The sequence below is a fragment of the Cydia fagiglandana genome, chromosome 15 (genome assembly GCF_963556715.1).
Source record: "Cydia fagiglandana chromosome 15, ilCydFagi1.1, whole genome shotgun sequence".
Classification (NCBI taxonomy): domain Eukaryota; kingdom Metazoa; phylum Arthropoda; class Insecta; order Lepidoptera; family Tortricidae; genus Cydia; species Cydia fagiglandana.
In genome coordinates this window covers 4,151,157-4,169,449 of record NC_085946.1, presented here as the reverse complement: position 1 = coordinate 4,169,449, position 18,293 = coordinate 4,151,157, and the positions used below count along the sequence as shown (strand labels likewise).

General features: G+C 37.6%; 1 protein-coding gene and 1 long non-coding RNA gene across 2 annotated transcripts in view; both read left to right on the top strand.

Annotated features, from left to right (window-relative positions):
• Positions 1–7,099, top strand: part of LOC134671193 (uncharacterized) — a 32,696-nt gene extending 25,597 nt beyond the window's left edge. Inside the window, exon 2 of the mRNA XM_063528979.1 lies at positions 5,585–7,099. Coding sequence (XP_063385049.1) covers positions 5,588–6,949 — 1,362 coding nt within the window. The 5' untranslated portion in view covers positions 5,585–5,587 and the 3' untranslated portion in view covers positions 6,950–7,099. The remainder of the gene's footprint in view (positions 1–5,584) is intronic.
• Positions 1–18,293, top strand: part of LOC134671277 (uncharacterized) — a 280,075-nt gene that overhangs the window by 107,714 nt on the left and 154,068 nt on the right. The gene's annotated exons all lie outside the window — the stretch shown is intronic.

Below are 18,293 nucleotides of genomic sequence, written 5' to 3'. Positions count from 1 at the left end.
TTTTCCGTCGGATTTAGGTTTTAAATACTGTTTTTAAGTGAAGCGTGTCAGTTATTTCGTAAACGGTTATTATAGAGTTCTCTGTTTCATCGATTTCAGCAAGTGCTTTAAAATTACTTCATCATCATTGGCCACATCATCTGTTGTAGATGCTTGTTGCGGCGCTTGTGGGGGGTTTATTGGGGGACCCCCCCCACAAGTTAGAGAACAAACATTGCAAGTTAAAAGCTTGTAACCACATTATGCGAGTATTTATACCAAACCTGAAATAACTATGTCCGTATACGTCATCCCTGGCCTTATTTCCCATGGCCACATTAAAAAGCGCAGAATCACGCCGAACGACTCCTTTCCCGACAATAAATAGTAAAAGGCCATAAATATGAGATACGATGTGTAACAGGCCTCCATTCCGCGCCACTACACCCTGTGAATACACCGGTAATTGTGATGAATGTCTCGTCCATATGAATACACCCTGTAGGGTAAATAATGCCCAGTACTTGGAGGGTTCAATTGGCAGGGATTTTATTGTGCGGGGGTAGCCTTGGATAGTTTTAGTGGACTATACAAATACATATATGGTATAAAAAAAATACTTTTTCTCAAAAATCGACGGCAAAGTCGACTTTGCCGTCTAAAAAATAGGTCGCGAAGCGCGTAGTTTATGGTCAGTCAAAAATTAAAAAGTTAAAAACATTGCAGTCTCGATTTTGGGACTGCAATGTTGCATACAGATTCCATTATTTGTCGAGTTCCAAACTTTTTAAGTTGAAATTACCATATCAAATGAAGGCACACGCTGGCACAGGCCCATTAAACAGCCAAACAGATGATTAGTACTGTGACTATTTAGCTGTCTCAAATAGGTTGGCGTATTTTCGGCAGAAAAATACACTTCTATTTCTTTATTAAAAAAATAAAAAGGCGGCAAGGGCTTTTTTCTGTGAATATATATATGTAAGAACGTTGCTTTTGTAAAATATTTCTATGATATTTATATTACTTGCACCATTTTTGAGAAAAGCTCTATACATGACTCGACTGGAAGGCTACTTGCTGGCTTCGGATTCAATTAAACGGACTCCTAAGGTCGTCCGACGAATCCTCAGCCTGCAAGTAGCTACTTCCGAGCCTCGACAATAATGTACTATTTCACATCACACAAAGACACTGATTGAGTTATTATGATATCATAAATGAATTCGGCATCCCCGATTTATACGAAAACGATACCAAACTTGGCCTAGTAGCTTAAATGTTTATAGATAACAAGATAAAGTTGAGAGTCATTCATGTATTTAGTCGAAAATTGTTCGACACGATTTGCTCCTTACCTCGGTAAGAGCTCCTCGGAGCTTCAACGGCTTGGTGGACCGACGGCGACGGCAGTCGTGGCTTTGAGTGACTGGCGACGGCGGCAGCGATAATATTGGTTGGAGCGAGACACAGCGATCGGACCTTTCCTTCCCACCTATGGTTGTCGCTGTCGCCAGTCACGTGATGTCGTAGCCGAGTCGTGACGGTGGCGGCTCCCGTAGAAACTACTCGCTACGGAGCGAAACATGTCGAGTTTCAATTTCGATTTATAATAAGTCAGTGACTCGTTTGGTATTTAATATGTCTGTCTCACGGAACTTTTATTAAGATTGTCGCTTGGCTGCTCACATAAATTGTCAATTGCGGAGGTGTTTCCGCGTATTATATTATACAACATCACTTCATAACTTCATATCCGTCCCGCGTCTTTGTCTTTTTACGTCTCTCCTAACTGTTTGTCGTAAATTTGACACGCATTTCAAGTTATGTCGCACATTACAGTGACATATAAACTGAATTACACCATAACTGCTTTGAAGACACTTCGTTATTACAAATAAAGATATGTAGAAACGTAAAATGTAATTGAAATGTTTTTCGTGCGGCATACATGGCTCAGACCCGATAGTATTACCTAAGATATTTAACTAAATAAATAGTAAGCTGAGTAAAATTTAAAAACTGGACAAGTGCAATTCGGACTCCTCGTACATTCTCGTACATTACAAATACGTGAGTGACCCGTTTTACAGATTTAACTTTTACATTTTTTTGACACATTTTTATCGATTACCGTTTTCTACCATCGTTGTTATCTTGGGTAGGTTATTCATCTAGCAAATTTCAAAAATCAAAGTCAGAAAAATTGCCTTCGATGGTAAAAGGTACTTCATAGTTTTACTTAGTTTTATGACGACGATATATTGTTTTACGCGTGTGTGTGAGTGCGTGAAGAGATAATGCCGGGACTTTGATGGGTTTCTCTTTTCCTCTTAAAATGTGGAATGAGACGGAAAATTGTTGTCATTTTGTTGACTGTCAAAAGTGAAGCATCGATTATAACCGAATAGGAAAAGAGTTAAGAAAACATTCGAACGGAGCGATGATAGTATATTATATTTAATACAAAAGACCCGACCCCAGATAACGGGAGTAGTGAAGGACAAAGTAGATGTAAATCAATCTTTTTTTATTAATTTACGTTGTTTATATGACCCTTTTTCATATCAAAACTCCTGGATACTGCTTTATTAAGTAAAATTCTTACATTCTTTTCACAATCTGGCTTTTTAGAAGGCGGTTAAATAAGCTGTCAACGTGCCCACCTTCGGTTCTAAGGTCAATTCACAAAAAATATTCCACGTTATGTTTTTTGTATATATTGTTGCACGTGTTCTTTCTTACGCGCAATCACATATGTGGGAGAGAGACGTACAGTTATCAGATTTAATTGGAATTAGATTTGAATTTTATCACACTCAAGCTGTATTACGGCCTCGACCCTGCTTATCCCTTCAGCTGTCACACGAGCTCAATATCTGGCCTAAATATCTTACCTTAGGTAGGATTTAGGTAGGAATAATCTGCAAAAAATAAAAATATATAAGAATAAGAATGTTTTTATTGACCACTGTGTACGTATACTGCGGCAGCTGCGGTTAGAAATGGAATGTTATCATAAACTAAATATATACTATATTAACTAAATTACAACGAACGGTATAAACGAGTACCTACTACCTATTTACATACTCTTTGGTATATACACCGGTGCCTATTTCATGTCGTTGACGTATGCAACACTAAACTTACCTGTATTGCTCTTATCATCTATTTTGTGGCAGGGCCTTCTCAATATTGTTTCCTTCACAAAACCAGGCTTCATATTTCCCAACACTGCCGTTGTAGTGTTATATTTCAACATCAATATTTTATGACCTCCAGATTACTCTAGGAAAAATCCCAGCTAGAAAATATAGAAAATTGGTGGTAAGTATATCAAGTATCCACTGTAGCTTGATCTCTTGATTCGTGACAAACAATATCAAATTTTTCTTACTTCCTTGCTACTACTACTCCACTATTAGGTACTACTTATAGTAGTAGAGTCGGACCAAGAAAAGTCTGCAGCAGATTTGATAGCCCACGCAGTGTAAGTGTTATTTATACGTCATATTTTAATAGGAGTTTGACGTTTAAAATAACACTTGCACTGCGTGGGCTATCAAATCCGCGACAGACTTTTCTTGGTCTGACTCTAGTAAGGTACCTATACTACTTGGTACTTTTGAAGTTCAGACTTCTACTGGCTACCCGGGCGAGTCCATGCCTATAAGTAGGCTACGATAATAAGTCAGCCCATCGTACTATGGGCCCGATTCGGATTTTGAAATAAACATCTATTAGAAATCTTTTACACATCACCAAGATACGATAACGATATGTTTAAGATCTAACCTGTCAAATTTGACATTTGCGGGATTCGGGAGATACTCTTGAACGATTTCCACAGGATATGACTTAGAGATCTAATTCACATCTAATAGATATCTTACGCTATCTAACGTAAAAGTGACATTGGTTGCCCGAATTGCGCTGCAAAAGAGAACTAGTTGATATCTAAACTATAACGTATCTAGAATGGATCTAGTACGTGTCGTCTCTTGTGAATATCTTGAAGTTCGAATACGGCAGTTTGCCTCACGCGTAAAAATATTACGTGGGAATAACCTTGGTCATCGCCCAGCAGAATCCTAATGAGGCGTGAACATTACGTGACTGTAAAGTCACGAACACGTAACGTCTCGGTGACCTATTTGACAATCATTGGTCTTTATCATTTATCGTTCTTTTCCCTTCGCTATTGTGTTTAATAAAAGTGAAATAAAGCTTCCAAATTATGTTGGCAGGTTTATAAGTTAGGGCGTACTTATTAATGAACACCTGTCAAATCTCAAGCCATTGATGATTATCAATGTCCTTATTTGTTAATTTGACGTAGGTATACATAAATATTACATATGTTAGAAAGAGACATATTTGTCAATATTTTTTTGTCGTGTGAGTACCAACAACAATAAACAGTTAAATGTTACATTGACAAACTACTATAGTCAGACCGTAAAAAGTCTGCAGTGATTTTGATAGCCCACGCAGTGCAAGTGTCATCTTAAACGTCAAACTTCTATGAAATTAGGACGTATAAATAACACTTACACTGCGTGGGCTATCAAATCCGCTGCAGACTTTTACTGGTGCGACACTATCCTATTTCACGAACATTTGGTAATTGAACGAGCTTTTGAATGACACTTACTGTTGTTACAAGTTAAAAGCAGAACCTAAAGGGGCCCACTGATTAACAGTCCGCCGGACGGTATCGGCCTGTCAGTTGTTCGGATCTGTCAAAATTTTGTTCTAGCTGACAGGCCAATACCGTGCGGCGGACTGTTAATCAGTGGGCCCCTTAAGACTAAGACTGTTGAGCAAAACCAACACCGTCTGTTACCCGACTTATAAATCTGTACACGACGGAAAGAAGCTGACAACTCAAGACACAGAATTGAAGAAATTTGACCCTTATGTTATTCTATTTTAGGTTCGAATTTCTTCAATTCTATATCTCGAGTTATCAACTTCTTCTTGCCGTGTACCGAAATTACCGAGGCAACCTCATGAAGGAACTTCACTTCGACTTATCAATAGTTTCTGATATAACTTGGTACAATGTTGTGTCAGACGTTCGGGACTTGCTAATGAAGTTGTTAACTAAGTTAAGATTACGGCATGATAGTGAGTGAGTTCCGTTTTGAGTCACAATTCGGGTCATTTGACGTTTCTGTTGAAGTCAGCATTAATATTGAAATGTTTGAATTAGTTGTTTAAAGTTAGGCAAATGAGAAATTTCGTGAGTCTATCAAAACTAGATATGTATCGGAGAATAATTGAATTGAAGAGATAAGATAATATTATTACAAATATAGTTGACATTAATGACTTTAGAAAATATAAGCCAGTAAAGAAATAGGTAGGTACTTACCGGTTTATGCCGTACAATAAAACATTGCATATTTTTTTATAAATTGGTATATGAATTGACCTAGCAATGTACAAATTGCAGAAATTACAGAAATGTTCTCGGAAATTTCAGAGAAATTACATGAAAGAAACTTAGAAAGTTATTGTTATTTAGCGTTTCACACTAACGAAATATGTAAAGCCACTTTGTGCGATTAAATGACTAAGTATTTTTCATTTGTTACAGATAATGAAGCTGCTTTTGTTAATAACCAGCATAGTGGCGATCGCTGCGCGTCCAGCCGTGGACGTGGAGAAGACAGTTCTACAAGTACAGAGCATCCTGCAGGCCAACGCACAGCTGCCGCGCCTCACGAGGCAAGAGATCCTGGAACTGCTCAACGACATCAGGGCTGAAGACGCTAAGAGCACCTCCACTTCTAGTGAGCAAACTAGTACAGAAAAATCTACGACAACAACTCCGAGTTCAAAAGAAAATGAAATAAGTCCTGCGCCAACAACTATAACACCGGATGTCAAAGACAATCTTGTACCAGATGAAAGGGAAAGCTATGTGTCAGCTACAGGCCCGACTAAAACTACAGTCGAAAGTACAACCAAAGCCCAACCAACCCTAACTGTCGTATTACCATATACGCCGAGAGACGGTTCGTCTTTACAGGAGCTATACACCAGACCTCCCAGGACAGAAGTCGTAGCCCTCCCCAAAACGACTCCGAAACCTAACCCCAAAGAACTCAAAAATAAAAAACTAGAGCAGACTTTGAAGAATAATCATGATTTGGCATTGGAAAACATACAAGATTTTCCTGCTGAATTACAAGCTTTCCTTGACTCCCATGGAATAAAAAGTAATTCAGGGAATGATCATTTCTTACTGCCTCTTGATGGATTCAAACCCTTGCCTCCAGCAAAAATTGTAGATGGAACAGTTCAACTTCCAGAGAATATATTACTAACTTACGATCTAATATCGCCCAGTACAGATTTCAATTCATCAGCCGCCACCAGAAATCAGGCTTTAAGCAATTATTTATACGAACCACTGCGTCCAGAACCACTTTTTGAGTTAGATACATCTGAATCTCAGCAAGTTGATCTGCCCTTAGATATGCCAAAGAGTCGCAAAACGAAGTCTTCTAATAGTGACCCGCTACCACTTCTCGAGCCCTATGATTACGATTCAATGAAGGTGATACCGTTAGGACAAGGACCCAGCCCGGTCGAAGACACGAAGACTGTCCTCGGAAGTGAACAGAGTAAAAGACAGGCGAATAGCACTGAAGAAGCAGAAGCCCCGACGACTGCTGCTACTGATCTAAAAAACGATTCAGGAGTGTCAGATAACGCAGCGTCTTCAGCAGACACAGATTCGGGTGCATCGATATCTGACTTGGAAGAGTCGTTCGGCGGCGCTGCCCCTGAGAAGCCAGGGGACTCCGAACTCCCGCCGCCAAGAAAAAATGGGTTCTACTGGATGGTAGACTGGAACAGTTTCCTGGAGGTGGGCGACGGAGACACAAAAGTGAACATTCGTTTCGAGCCGAAATTGGGAGATCCGCAAATGTTCCTCCCCGTCAGCGTGCCGTGATTAGTTCGCGAGTTACTATACTGAGTTCTAGTCTGTGGTTTTAATTAGCAAGGATATTAGTAGTAGTGGAGCGGGACGATATAATTTATATTTCGACATTAAAAAGTCGTTCTTAGATAATTACGACTTTGGAGTAGGTATATAGTGGGAGGTTAGCTAACCATAATGGTCATAGTTTTTAGGGTTTCATACCCAAAGGGTAAAGCCGGGACCCTATTACTAAGACTCCACTGTCCGTCTGTCCGTCTGTCTGTCAGTCACCAGGCTGTATCTCATGAACCGTGACCGATAGGCAGTTGAAATTTTCACAGATAGGTAATTATAATTCTGTTGCCGCTATAACAATAAATACTAAAAAAGTACGAAACCCTCGGTGGACAAGTCTGACTCGCACTTGTTCGGATTTTTATAAGAATAGAACTAGATGTTCTTGTTGCGCTTGAAAAACCCTCCAATTATGCTCATAATTAGTGCAAGTATTCCAGTTTTCTAATTGGTACCACGATTCTGGAATACTTTCGACACTATTCACTCGAGTGCTGTCCACTGCTCGATTTAATAATGCGTTTGAGATGAGTTGCGGCGTGGAGCGGCGATGGAACGCAAAGTATGTCATACAAACTATGTAAATAACAAACGCTGATGAACCAAATCGAAAGTGAAATCGCGAATTCATGTAGTAGTTTACATTACAACCAATTAATTGTAGATTACGCCATTTCAAACATTTGCACGTAAATGTATGAGAGTTTTTTTATTATAAGTATTTAATAAAAGCTTGTTTTATTTTGTATCAAAATCTCTTGTTTGGAATGGTCTTTTTGTGTGTTACGTCAGAAAGTTTTCTCCTAAAACGTTAGTACCCGTTCCTGCCAACGACTGACATAAAGTGTGTGATGTGTGCGCGTTATGTCACCTTATGAGTGATAAACTTAACTCTCGCGTAGATAAACTTTTAAGTACCTATCGTACGGTCGGGTTACAAATATTTTGGAACTTGAGAGAGCAAAACCAGCCCTTTGCCGTTTTTGTACAATACACGTTTTTATGCTCCCTACATAAATATCTAGAATGAGAAGAGAATGACTATGAATATTCTTTAATGAAATATTCGACAAATTGTAATAACAATAAGCCATAGACATAACACTCGATTTTATCCTAAATCCTAATCATAAAATGTCGCATTAAGTACTTCGCTGTCAGTTATCCATTTTGAAATTACCGTGGCGATGGCGCGACCGCGCGACCTAAATGCCACGTGTACATAATGCACGGTGTACTTACAAAAATATCTTAGTACATAGTAGAACTATTAAGATATTCATTTCTAATTAGAAATGTAAAATAATTAATGGCTTACTATAATGTTCAACCAGAATCTTCACTTTTGACACCGCAGATCTAATTCATAACCTGTTATTAAAAGAATACGCCGGATTGTTTATTCACATGCCGTTTGAAATATGTGGTAAAAGCTATTTACTCGGACCTCGGACCGAACCCGTATTTCATAGAATATTGGTTCAAAATTCAAACTAAGCTATATCTATATTAATATGAGTGACTAGTAGCAGGTACACTGTAACAGGGATATATGAAGACAGCGCATAGCTGCTCCAACAGTTTGGGCACCATCTGTGAATAATTTGACAAACGTTGGACGTCAGATATATCAACCATTTTGCACCTTACTCCTTCGTAATAAGGTATAGTATACATAACATTGATCGTTAGGACTAGCATGAGTAATTTATGTAGGATAGTTGTGAACTACGTACAAATAGTGTTCGAATTAATTTTCCTCTTTTGGCTTTCCAATTGGTCCTGTGACGAAATTTTTAATTATTAGCTATTGAAACGGAATATTTATACAAAAACAAACAAATTGTATCAATACTGTGAATGTGGCGTTATATTTATTTTTTAATTTTTTTTTCGTTTTTTGGCAGACTATATTTTCGCTATATCCTCAGTACAGGAATTTTACTTTAACGGACGATGGTTATTTGTTTAACAAGAGAGCAGCTGTTTACCTCATGCTAATAAAATAAAAATATTGCAAAAATAATATAGGTAGCGTATGCTTGTGTTTCAAAAAGTGGAATATTGAGCGTTGCGAGGGTGCAGCACGAGAGGAGAACGAACTTTCCTACCAATTGAAACACTTTACCTACCTTAGACCACATAATTGAATAGCACTGATACTCTGTAGATTGTGTTGTCCCCGTACTAGCGTTGAAAATTTCCGGAAAAAATCCCGTTTCTTTCCAAACGCCTCGTTTTTTTCGGATTTTTACGGAAAAAAAACCATGAGGTTTACCGCTTTAATTTTTTTTTTATTTTTTTTTATTTTTGTTTTGTTTTAATAAAACGATTTAAACAGGTTTCAATCGGTTATTTTTCTCAATACTGGTGACATTTGACATCGGATCGGTGTCAGTGTCAGTTCAGTTCAGTTGTCACAGTGTGTCATTACGTTTATCAGTCGGTTGGTTTTTTAGGGTTCCGTACCCAAAGGGTAAAACGGGACCCTATTACTAAGACTTCGCTGTCCGTCCGTCCGTCCGTCCGTCTGTCACCAGGCTGTATCTCACGAACCGTGATAGCTAGACAGTTGAAATTTTCACAGATGATGTATTTCTGTTGCCGCTATAACAACAAATAATAAAAACAGAATAAAATAAAGATTTAAATGGGGCTCCCATACAACAAACGTGATTTTTGACCAATGTTAAGCAAGGTCGGGAGTGGTCAATACTTGGATGGGTGACCGTTTTTTTTTTGCTTTTTTTTTTGATTTTTTTTTTGCATTATGGTACGGAACCCTTCGTGCGCGAGTCCGACTCGCACTAGCCCGGTTTTTTTTCTTTAAAAATCCGAAAAAAACGAAAAAAAACGAAAATTTCATAAATTCTCGAAAAAATCATTTGATTTTTTCCGACATTTTCAACGCTACCCCGTACTAAAGACATGTAAGAGTAAGATGGCTTTGACGACCGGTCTGGCTTAGGTAGTTAGTATGGTTGTGACACTAGTGACTTAGTGACTCTGCCTATGAAGCCGATGGTCCTTGGTTCGAATAATTCCTCGTATACCCTATTAGTAAATCTTCGGCAACGCTAATGTGACACCCGGTGAGTTGTATGGTATATGGTGACCAATTACGGATATGATGGTTGTATTAATTTTGTCGACATGACAGCGTGATAAAAACAGTATCCGTCTCTTTCAATCACGTGCCGTTAAAAAGTGATACTAATTTTATCACGTGGATTAAGGCACTTGTCCCACCGCCGACGATGAGCGATAAGCGAGTAGAACGATAAACTAGAAACGAGTGGGCGAGCGGCGAAAAGCGAGTGTTAGCTCTAATAGTTTTGTCGCTCGGCTATAGGCGAGTGTTCGAGTGCGACGGGCTATTACTCGCGTCACTCGCTCGGGCGGTGCAGCGTAGCCGAACACGCAGACTGATTGGTCTCGCAGCTTGAGTTCTAACTACGAAGCGAGCATCGCCGAGCGAGTACCGCTGAGCTAGTTTTATCTTATCGCGGCGACAACTAGTAGAGCGAGTGTTCTCGCCGGCAGTGTGAACAGCCAGCGATGAACTATTAATATATGTGTCTCTTTTACTTACACAGGATCCTAATCTTTTGTTCGTTTCTTGGGCGAGAAAATCGCCGATAGTTAATCGGCTTGGTGGGACAAGTGCCTAAGATATCCATAATTCACTTGTAGGGCTAAAGATGGTCGGCTCTTTATCATTTGTCACATTCTAACAAATATGTAAGTGAGAAAAAGTGATGCATGACAGGAGAGATGATAAAAAATGTGACCATGATATCGCTTATACTCCAGTGAGGGTAATATTTGCATATGTTACGTTTTGTTATATAAATGTCTGTAATAGAAACTAGTTTAGTATATATATTCAACGTATGTAGATTTGTGCGTAAGCCGATTACGATTAATTGGGCCTGGCTAATTCTCTTAAAGTGAAAACACCGGTTCCTGTTCGATGTTAAAATTAATTTATCGAAATATCTTGTTTTTGCTAGTAATTAAATTTGACAAAGAATATTTATTCCTCACACCATTCAACTTAGGTTACCTCATACCACTAGCCAATATGAGGAAATTAGCTTCTTTGCTATCCTTGTGGATAAAATGTAACTTTCACATTAGTTTTTGAAAAATAAAAAGCCGCCGGTAAAAGATATTTTTCATTTTAACGAAAACGTAGTACTTACGTGTATTAATTAAAATCATAAATTTTGATAAAAAATACCGTAAAAAACACCTGCAAGATGAGTATTTATAGTTTCATCAGCAAATTTCTGCAATAAATGCACAGCTTTTATCATAGGTAACGAGTACTCGATCAAAGTGCAGAGTTAATATTACTGAAACAACAAACAACAAATAGAATATAATTAATTAAATAAAGTTACCTTTGTTTGGTGTCTTTTGTGAAAAATACACTGATTGAGTAAATGCTATATTTTCTTGTTTAAAGACATCTTTTTAATTAGCTTGAGTGAACTGATGTTAATTGGTGCATAGTTCTAATGAATTAGTGAGTTGTAACTTTGTATATCTAAGTAACTAATTAAAATAAAAGTAAAACAAAATACAGGGTGACTTCAAATTGATAATACAAAATCAATTTTTTTCATACATCTAGTTTTGGTAAGATTTATGTAAAACATAAGCCCCGCAATTAAGTCTCATGCTTTTAATATAATATAAATAATCAAAAGTAATTTTATTAAAAAGTTTAATGTATCCAATTTTTTTAAGCTGCACATGGTTAAATCCTAGCCATAAGAGCGTGTCACATATATTTGCGGCCTTACTATTGATGTTGAATAACTATTATTACTATTACTATGATCTAATTTGATTATTATCCTATTTTGCCGTAATACAATGTGAGGGTAAGTAATTAACTAATTAATAACGAGTCGATTTCATTACACATAGTGATTAACCGTGATTAGAGACTATTCACGTGAACGCAAATTGGCCTGTTTCATTGCATTAGCACGAATGTAATTAATATGCTTTTAGATGAGCCTTAACTATTTTAGCTTTTCAACGAAATACGGGTTGAGTAGGTCGGTACCTACGTACCTACCTAAAATGTACAGCGGATAGGTAGTTATTCATTTGAAGTAAAATAATATACACCTAGGGTCAGACCGTAAAAAGTCTGTAGCGATTTTGATAGCCCACGCAGTGCAAGTGTCATTTTAAACGTCAAACTTCTATGAAATTATGACGTATACTTAACACTTACACTGCGTGGGCTATCAAATGTGCTGCAGACTTTGTTGGGTGCGACTATAGGACCTAGTTAATAGGTAGAGCTAATATGAGTAGGTAGGCTAGGCATGCTCAATAAAATTTATAAGTTTTATAACCGGGTTAACACATTTTAGAAAAAGGTTACTTCTATGGAATGTATTGACAATATAACTTAAAGTGACATTCCATTTCCAACTGCAGCTGCAATACTGTTCATTTTACTATAGAAACGCGTCGCTGTCAGTGTCAATTTCCATAGTAAAATGAACAGTATTGCAGCTGCAGTTGGAAATGGAATGTCACTCTTACGATCGGATACTGTTCGAGCCGATATAGTTTAATGTCTTAATTTCACCAAAGATGGCGCTGTTACAACCCATACAACCATTTCCAGTCGCCGTTACGACGCGGTGTAGACACATCTTGTGTCGACACCGTCTGTTTCGGTCACAATTCCAGTCGCAGAGTCGTCGCCGTGTCGACACAGTTACCAGAAATGGGGAAGGGTCGACACATGACACAAAGTGACATAAAGTGTGGTCGCCGTGTGCACACATTGTTACTAGTTTGCGACTACTTTATGCCAAAATCATTCGTTCATTCGTTCATTTTGTTCCTGTCAAATGGAAACTGTCAGATGGAAAAATAGTTAAATAAAAATAAGTGACATTAATACGCCATCTCTAAAACGGATTACAAGACGTAATTATATATTGTTTGCATTTATATTACAACAGGACTTAAATTATTATGGGGAATTAAACTGCTCGAGTGATTTGATAAACTAAGTGTAATATAATCAACGCGCCACCACATTGTTTTAATTTAGCCGGAAATGAAATTGTTTACTTCTCAGTGCCTGTGTTCATAAATATATTATTTGATGCATTTTTAGTACTTCGATGCGTATACTATACTTAAATAACAGAAATACTACGAAACTTGTTAATTATGATGTATAAATATGGTTTAAGGCTGAGAAATATTGCAGTCACAAAGTAGTCGCAAATGTTTCGACTTTGTGTCGACTCTGTGTAGACACATGACACGCGCTGTCAAAAGTAATAACAAAGTTACTGGATTTGCAAAATGGCTCCTTGTGTTCATTTGTTTTCAGATATTCTCAAAGTGTAAAAATGCCGTGGTCAGAGATGGGACTCAATAGATTAACTGTTTATTCGACTAATTAATGGAATAAAAAAAGTTAATCCTCAAATTTTAATCGCGATTAGTTTAGTCGACCTAACATAGACTGGAATTGAATTAATCTGAATATTAATCGAATAAATTATCGATTAAATCTCGGTTGGAACTTGACAGGGGGCCATTTTTGTACGTAAAAATAATAGAAACGTCTTGCATGCAGATGGTAGCCAAACACTTTGTCATAAAAGTCGAGATGGGTGTCGATTTATAGGTTTTAGGGAGTGCCGATTTCGAAAATGATGACCATTTTGGAATCCATGCACTATGTCATAAAAGTCGTCATGGGTGTCGTTTTATAGGTTTTGGGGGGCGCAGATTTCGAAAACGATAACCATTTTCGATTCCAAAATGGCGGCCATGCACTATGTCATAAAAGTCGTCATGGATGTCGTTTTATAGGTTTTAGGGGACGCAGATTTCGAAAATGATGGCCATTTTGGAATCAAAAATGGCGGCCATGCACTATGTCATAAAAGTGGTCATGGGTGTCGTTTTATAGGTTTTAGGGGGCCCTGATTTCGAAAATGATGACCATTTTGGATTCCAAGATGGCGGCCATGCACTATGTCATAAAAGTCGTCATGGGTGTCGTTTTATAGGTTTTGGGGGGCGCAGATTTCGAAAATGATGACCATTTTGGAATCCAAAATGGCGGCCATGCACTATGTCATAAAAGTCGTCATGGATGTCGTTTTATAGGTTTTAGGGGGCGCAGATTTCGAAAACGATGACCATTTTGGATTCCAAGATGGCGGCCATGCACTGTCATAAAAGTCGTCATGGATGTCGTTTTATAGGTTTTAGGGGGCCCCGCTTTCGAAAATGATGACCATTTTGGAATCCAGAATGGCGGCCATGCACTATGTCATAAAAGTCGTCATGGGTGTCGTTTTATAGGTTTTGGGGGGCGCAGATTTCGAAAACGATAACCATTTTCGATTCCGAAATGGCGGCCATGCACTATGTCATAAAAGTCGTCATGGATGTCGTTTTATAGGTTTTAGGGGACGCAGATTTCGAAAATGATGGCCATTTTGGAAACCAAAATGGCGGCCATGCACTATGTCATTAAAGTTGTCATGGGTGTCGTTTTATAGGTTTTAGGGGGCCCTGATTTCGAAAATGATGACCATTTTGGAATCCAAAATGGCGGCCATGCACTATGTCATAAAAGTTGTCATGGGTGTCGTTTTATAGGTTTTAGGGGGCCCTGATTTCGAAAATGATGACCATTTTGGAATCCAAAATGGCGGCCATGCAGTATGTCATAAAATTCGTCATGGCTGTCGTTTTATAGGTTTTAGGGAGCGCAGATTTCGAAAATAATTACTATTTTGGAATCCAAAATGGCGGCCATGCACTATGTTAAAAGTCGACATGGATGTCGTTTTGTTGGTCATGGTCATCATTTTCGAAATCTGCTCTTTCTAACACCTATAAATCAACATCTATGACGGCTTATATGACAAAGTGCACGGCAGACCTCTTGGAATCAAAAATGGTCATCATTTTCGAATTCTGCACTCCCTAAAACCTATAAAACGATATCCATGACGACTTTTATGACAAAGTGCACGGCACACATCTTGGATTCCAAACTGGTCATCATTTTCGAAATCGGCACTTCCTAAAACCTATAAAACGATATTCATGACGACTTTTATGACAAAATACGTAGCCGCCATCTTGTATTATAAAATGATCATCGTTTTCGAATTCTGCACTCCCTAAAACCTATAAATCGACATCCGTGACGACGCAACTTATCTTTATTTTCAGATCTAACAAATTGCTACAGAATACAAAGGACAAAAAAAGAAGCGAGGAGGTAATGAAACAAGCAAAAATACAGATGATTCCTCGACGCAATTGGATGCTTCTTAAATTGTCATAAAAGTTTTTATTTTTCACATATTACTCTCACAAGTTCCGTGACATTTCGACCTTGTAATTTTTTAAGTAAATGTTTTTGTTTATCTATGAGGATCTCACTATAATCAAGGTATGTTTATATTTGATGATTGAAATAGTAACGCAAAAAAAAAATTATATTTGTGTCTTATATTCCTGCCGAAGACTTTTATTTTTCCTTTTCCTTCTACACAAGTTTGGTCAAGTAATAAGAATTTAGGGCTCTCAATTTTATTTTGACTTCTACAACAGTAAAGCTACGAGGCCATGTTTGGTATCGTTTTCGTATAAATTCGCAGTACCAAATTTAGTTATGGTATCACATTGACACCATTCCAAAGTAAAAACATATAAACTTACTTTCTTTTAAACTCCTCTTCACGCTTAAACTGCTGAACAGTTTTAATTTAAATTTAGTACACATATATTTTAGTCCCGAGACAGGACATAATAAGTTATCTCAAAAATCATCCTTTAAAGGTGTGAAATGAGGTGTAGGGGGGAATTCAGAATTGACTTCTTGAAGTTAATACTGTTTAAGTTTAGGTTTGAAGTCATGTGTTTTTTATCATTTTTAACTAAATCAAAGATGTAGACCATCCCAAATTTACTATAAATCGGTTCAGCGGTTATTGATTTCCCGTACAAATTTCCACGCCACTTTTCACACCTTCAAAAGATGATTTTGGTTATAAGATCTATCGTATGTCCTGAGCGGCTACCGAAAACCGAAATTCGCAAATTGCGGGGATCTTTCTCTTTTACTCCAATGAAGGCGTAATTAGAGTGACAGAGAAAAATGCCCGCAAATTGCGAACTTCGATTTTCGCGGTTATAGCCCTGTTCCGGGACGCAAACTATTTCTATACCAAATTTCAACGAAATCGGTTCAGCGGCTAAGCGTCAAGAGGAGTTTAAAAAAAACCGGCCAAGTGCGAGTCGGACTCGCGTATTAAAGGTTCCGTACATTAAGTCCGACTCGCGCTTGACTGCACATTTCTAATAGGTTTTCCTGTCATCTATAGGTAAAGAACTATTTTGTGTATTCAGACGGACAGACATACAGACGCACCGTCCGTCCGTTCCGTTTTTTGCTTTTGAGGTACGGAACCCTAAAAAGATTTTTTTTAATTTTGTGGAATGGTGTCAATGTGATACCTTAAATGGATTCAGCAACCCAGATTTATACGAAAACGATACCATACACGGCCTAGCACCTTCACTGATGTAGATATATCAAGATAAAATTGAGAGCCCTAATAAATAAACTTTCAAGAGCGGATATCTCAAAAACTATTCAACATATCGAAAAAATTGACTGAATAAACTTGTAACAAATTAAATTAACTTTCATTTTGTATAAGTGGCCATGTCGCTAAGATGCATAGTTTCCGAGATATAATCGAAAAACCGGAAAATGGGACCTTCAAAGCCCCCTCTCTTCCCCCCGCTCAAGGGCTACGGCCGGGGACTTTTGATATGTTCACCTCCTAACTCGTCAAAACCAAGTTACGGAGTCAAAAATTGTGTTCCGAGCATTTCCCTCTACAACTTTTTGGAGCATTCGTTGGCTGACCTAAGTAGCTTATTGCATTTCTTTAAAAACTTTTCTGTAAAAGGTTGACGGGTGTTGGGTGTTTATATGGTTTTGGTCGATTATTATCATTTGCATCGCCCATGATGACTTACTAGAATTACGAGCATAAGAGACACTAATAGTAGTTTGACAAACCTTGGTTTTCAAGAGGTATTTTATATTGACATTTGCTGTCACAAATTTGCTGTCAGATTTAGTCGCAAACCGCACGCAAAGTTCACACAAATGTGTCGACACCTTGTTACGGAAAAGTGTACACACGGCGACGACACTTTGTTTCGAAACAATTCTAGACACATTGTGTGGACTCTGTTACGACACACCTGACATTTAGTTACTACTTTGATGATTCTGCGACTGGAATGGTTATATGGGAATCGCAAACTAGGTAACAGTAGTTCATCATGGAATGTACATATATACTGTCAAATACGTAAATAAATGATTGGTAATTGGTATTGGTAACTAAGCAACTTATTCAAACAAAGTGGTCCTTCGAGTTGAGAAGTGAAGTGACTTAAGTGACATAGACAGTGCATTCAAAAGTGAACTTTAATTACAGTACAATAGAATCTAAAATCGAACTTTAGTGTCAGTGAGTTAGAACATTTAGAAATATTCCGAGAAGCCGTCAGTCAAAATTGTCATAAAAATTACAAAATTAAAATTAGAGATTTCGGGAAGATAAGATAAATAAAATATATATTTAGACCTACGAGTAAACACAGAAAATTCGCCGCTATAAATCAGTGCTATTTACAAGATTAGATTTTATTAAGTTGGAATAATAAGGTTTGAGAAACAGAAGAACAATAGAACGCGTCAAATTTTTTCCATGTCAAACAAAAACAAAGCATGATATCAGTGTGAATTTTCCTAGTTTTTCACGAAAAATGGTTCAAAATGTCTCAAGAATTACCGAGTTTGTTAGCCAAGCAAGAGAATGTTTGTGAATTAATCCTAAAAGCGCAAATGAGTTAGGTACCACCTACCTACCATGTTCTTGTTCAAGTTTCAGATATCTATTTCAAGTTGAGATTTCAGTTAGTTTTTAAAAAAGCTAAACATCAAGATGTCTGAAGTATTGCAAGATTTAATCGTGGAACAAGAATTTACGTATGATAGAATATTAAAAGCTAGAGAAAATTTCAAAAATTTATCAAACAAGAAACTTACGATCGGTCACATCAAAACCAGACTAGAATCTTTGCAAGAATACTGGAGCAGATTCTCGGCAAACCATAGATTAATAGTGAAGCAAGTGAAGCTGGCGGAACAAGACGCTTTACAGTATTTTAAGAAAAACATCTATTTCGAGTGCGA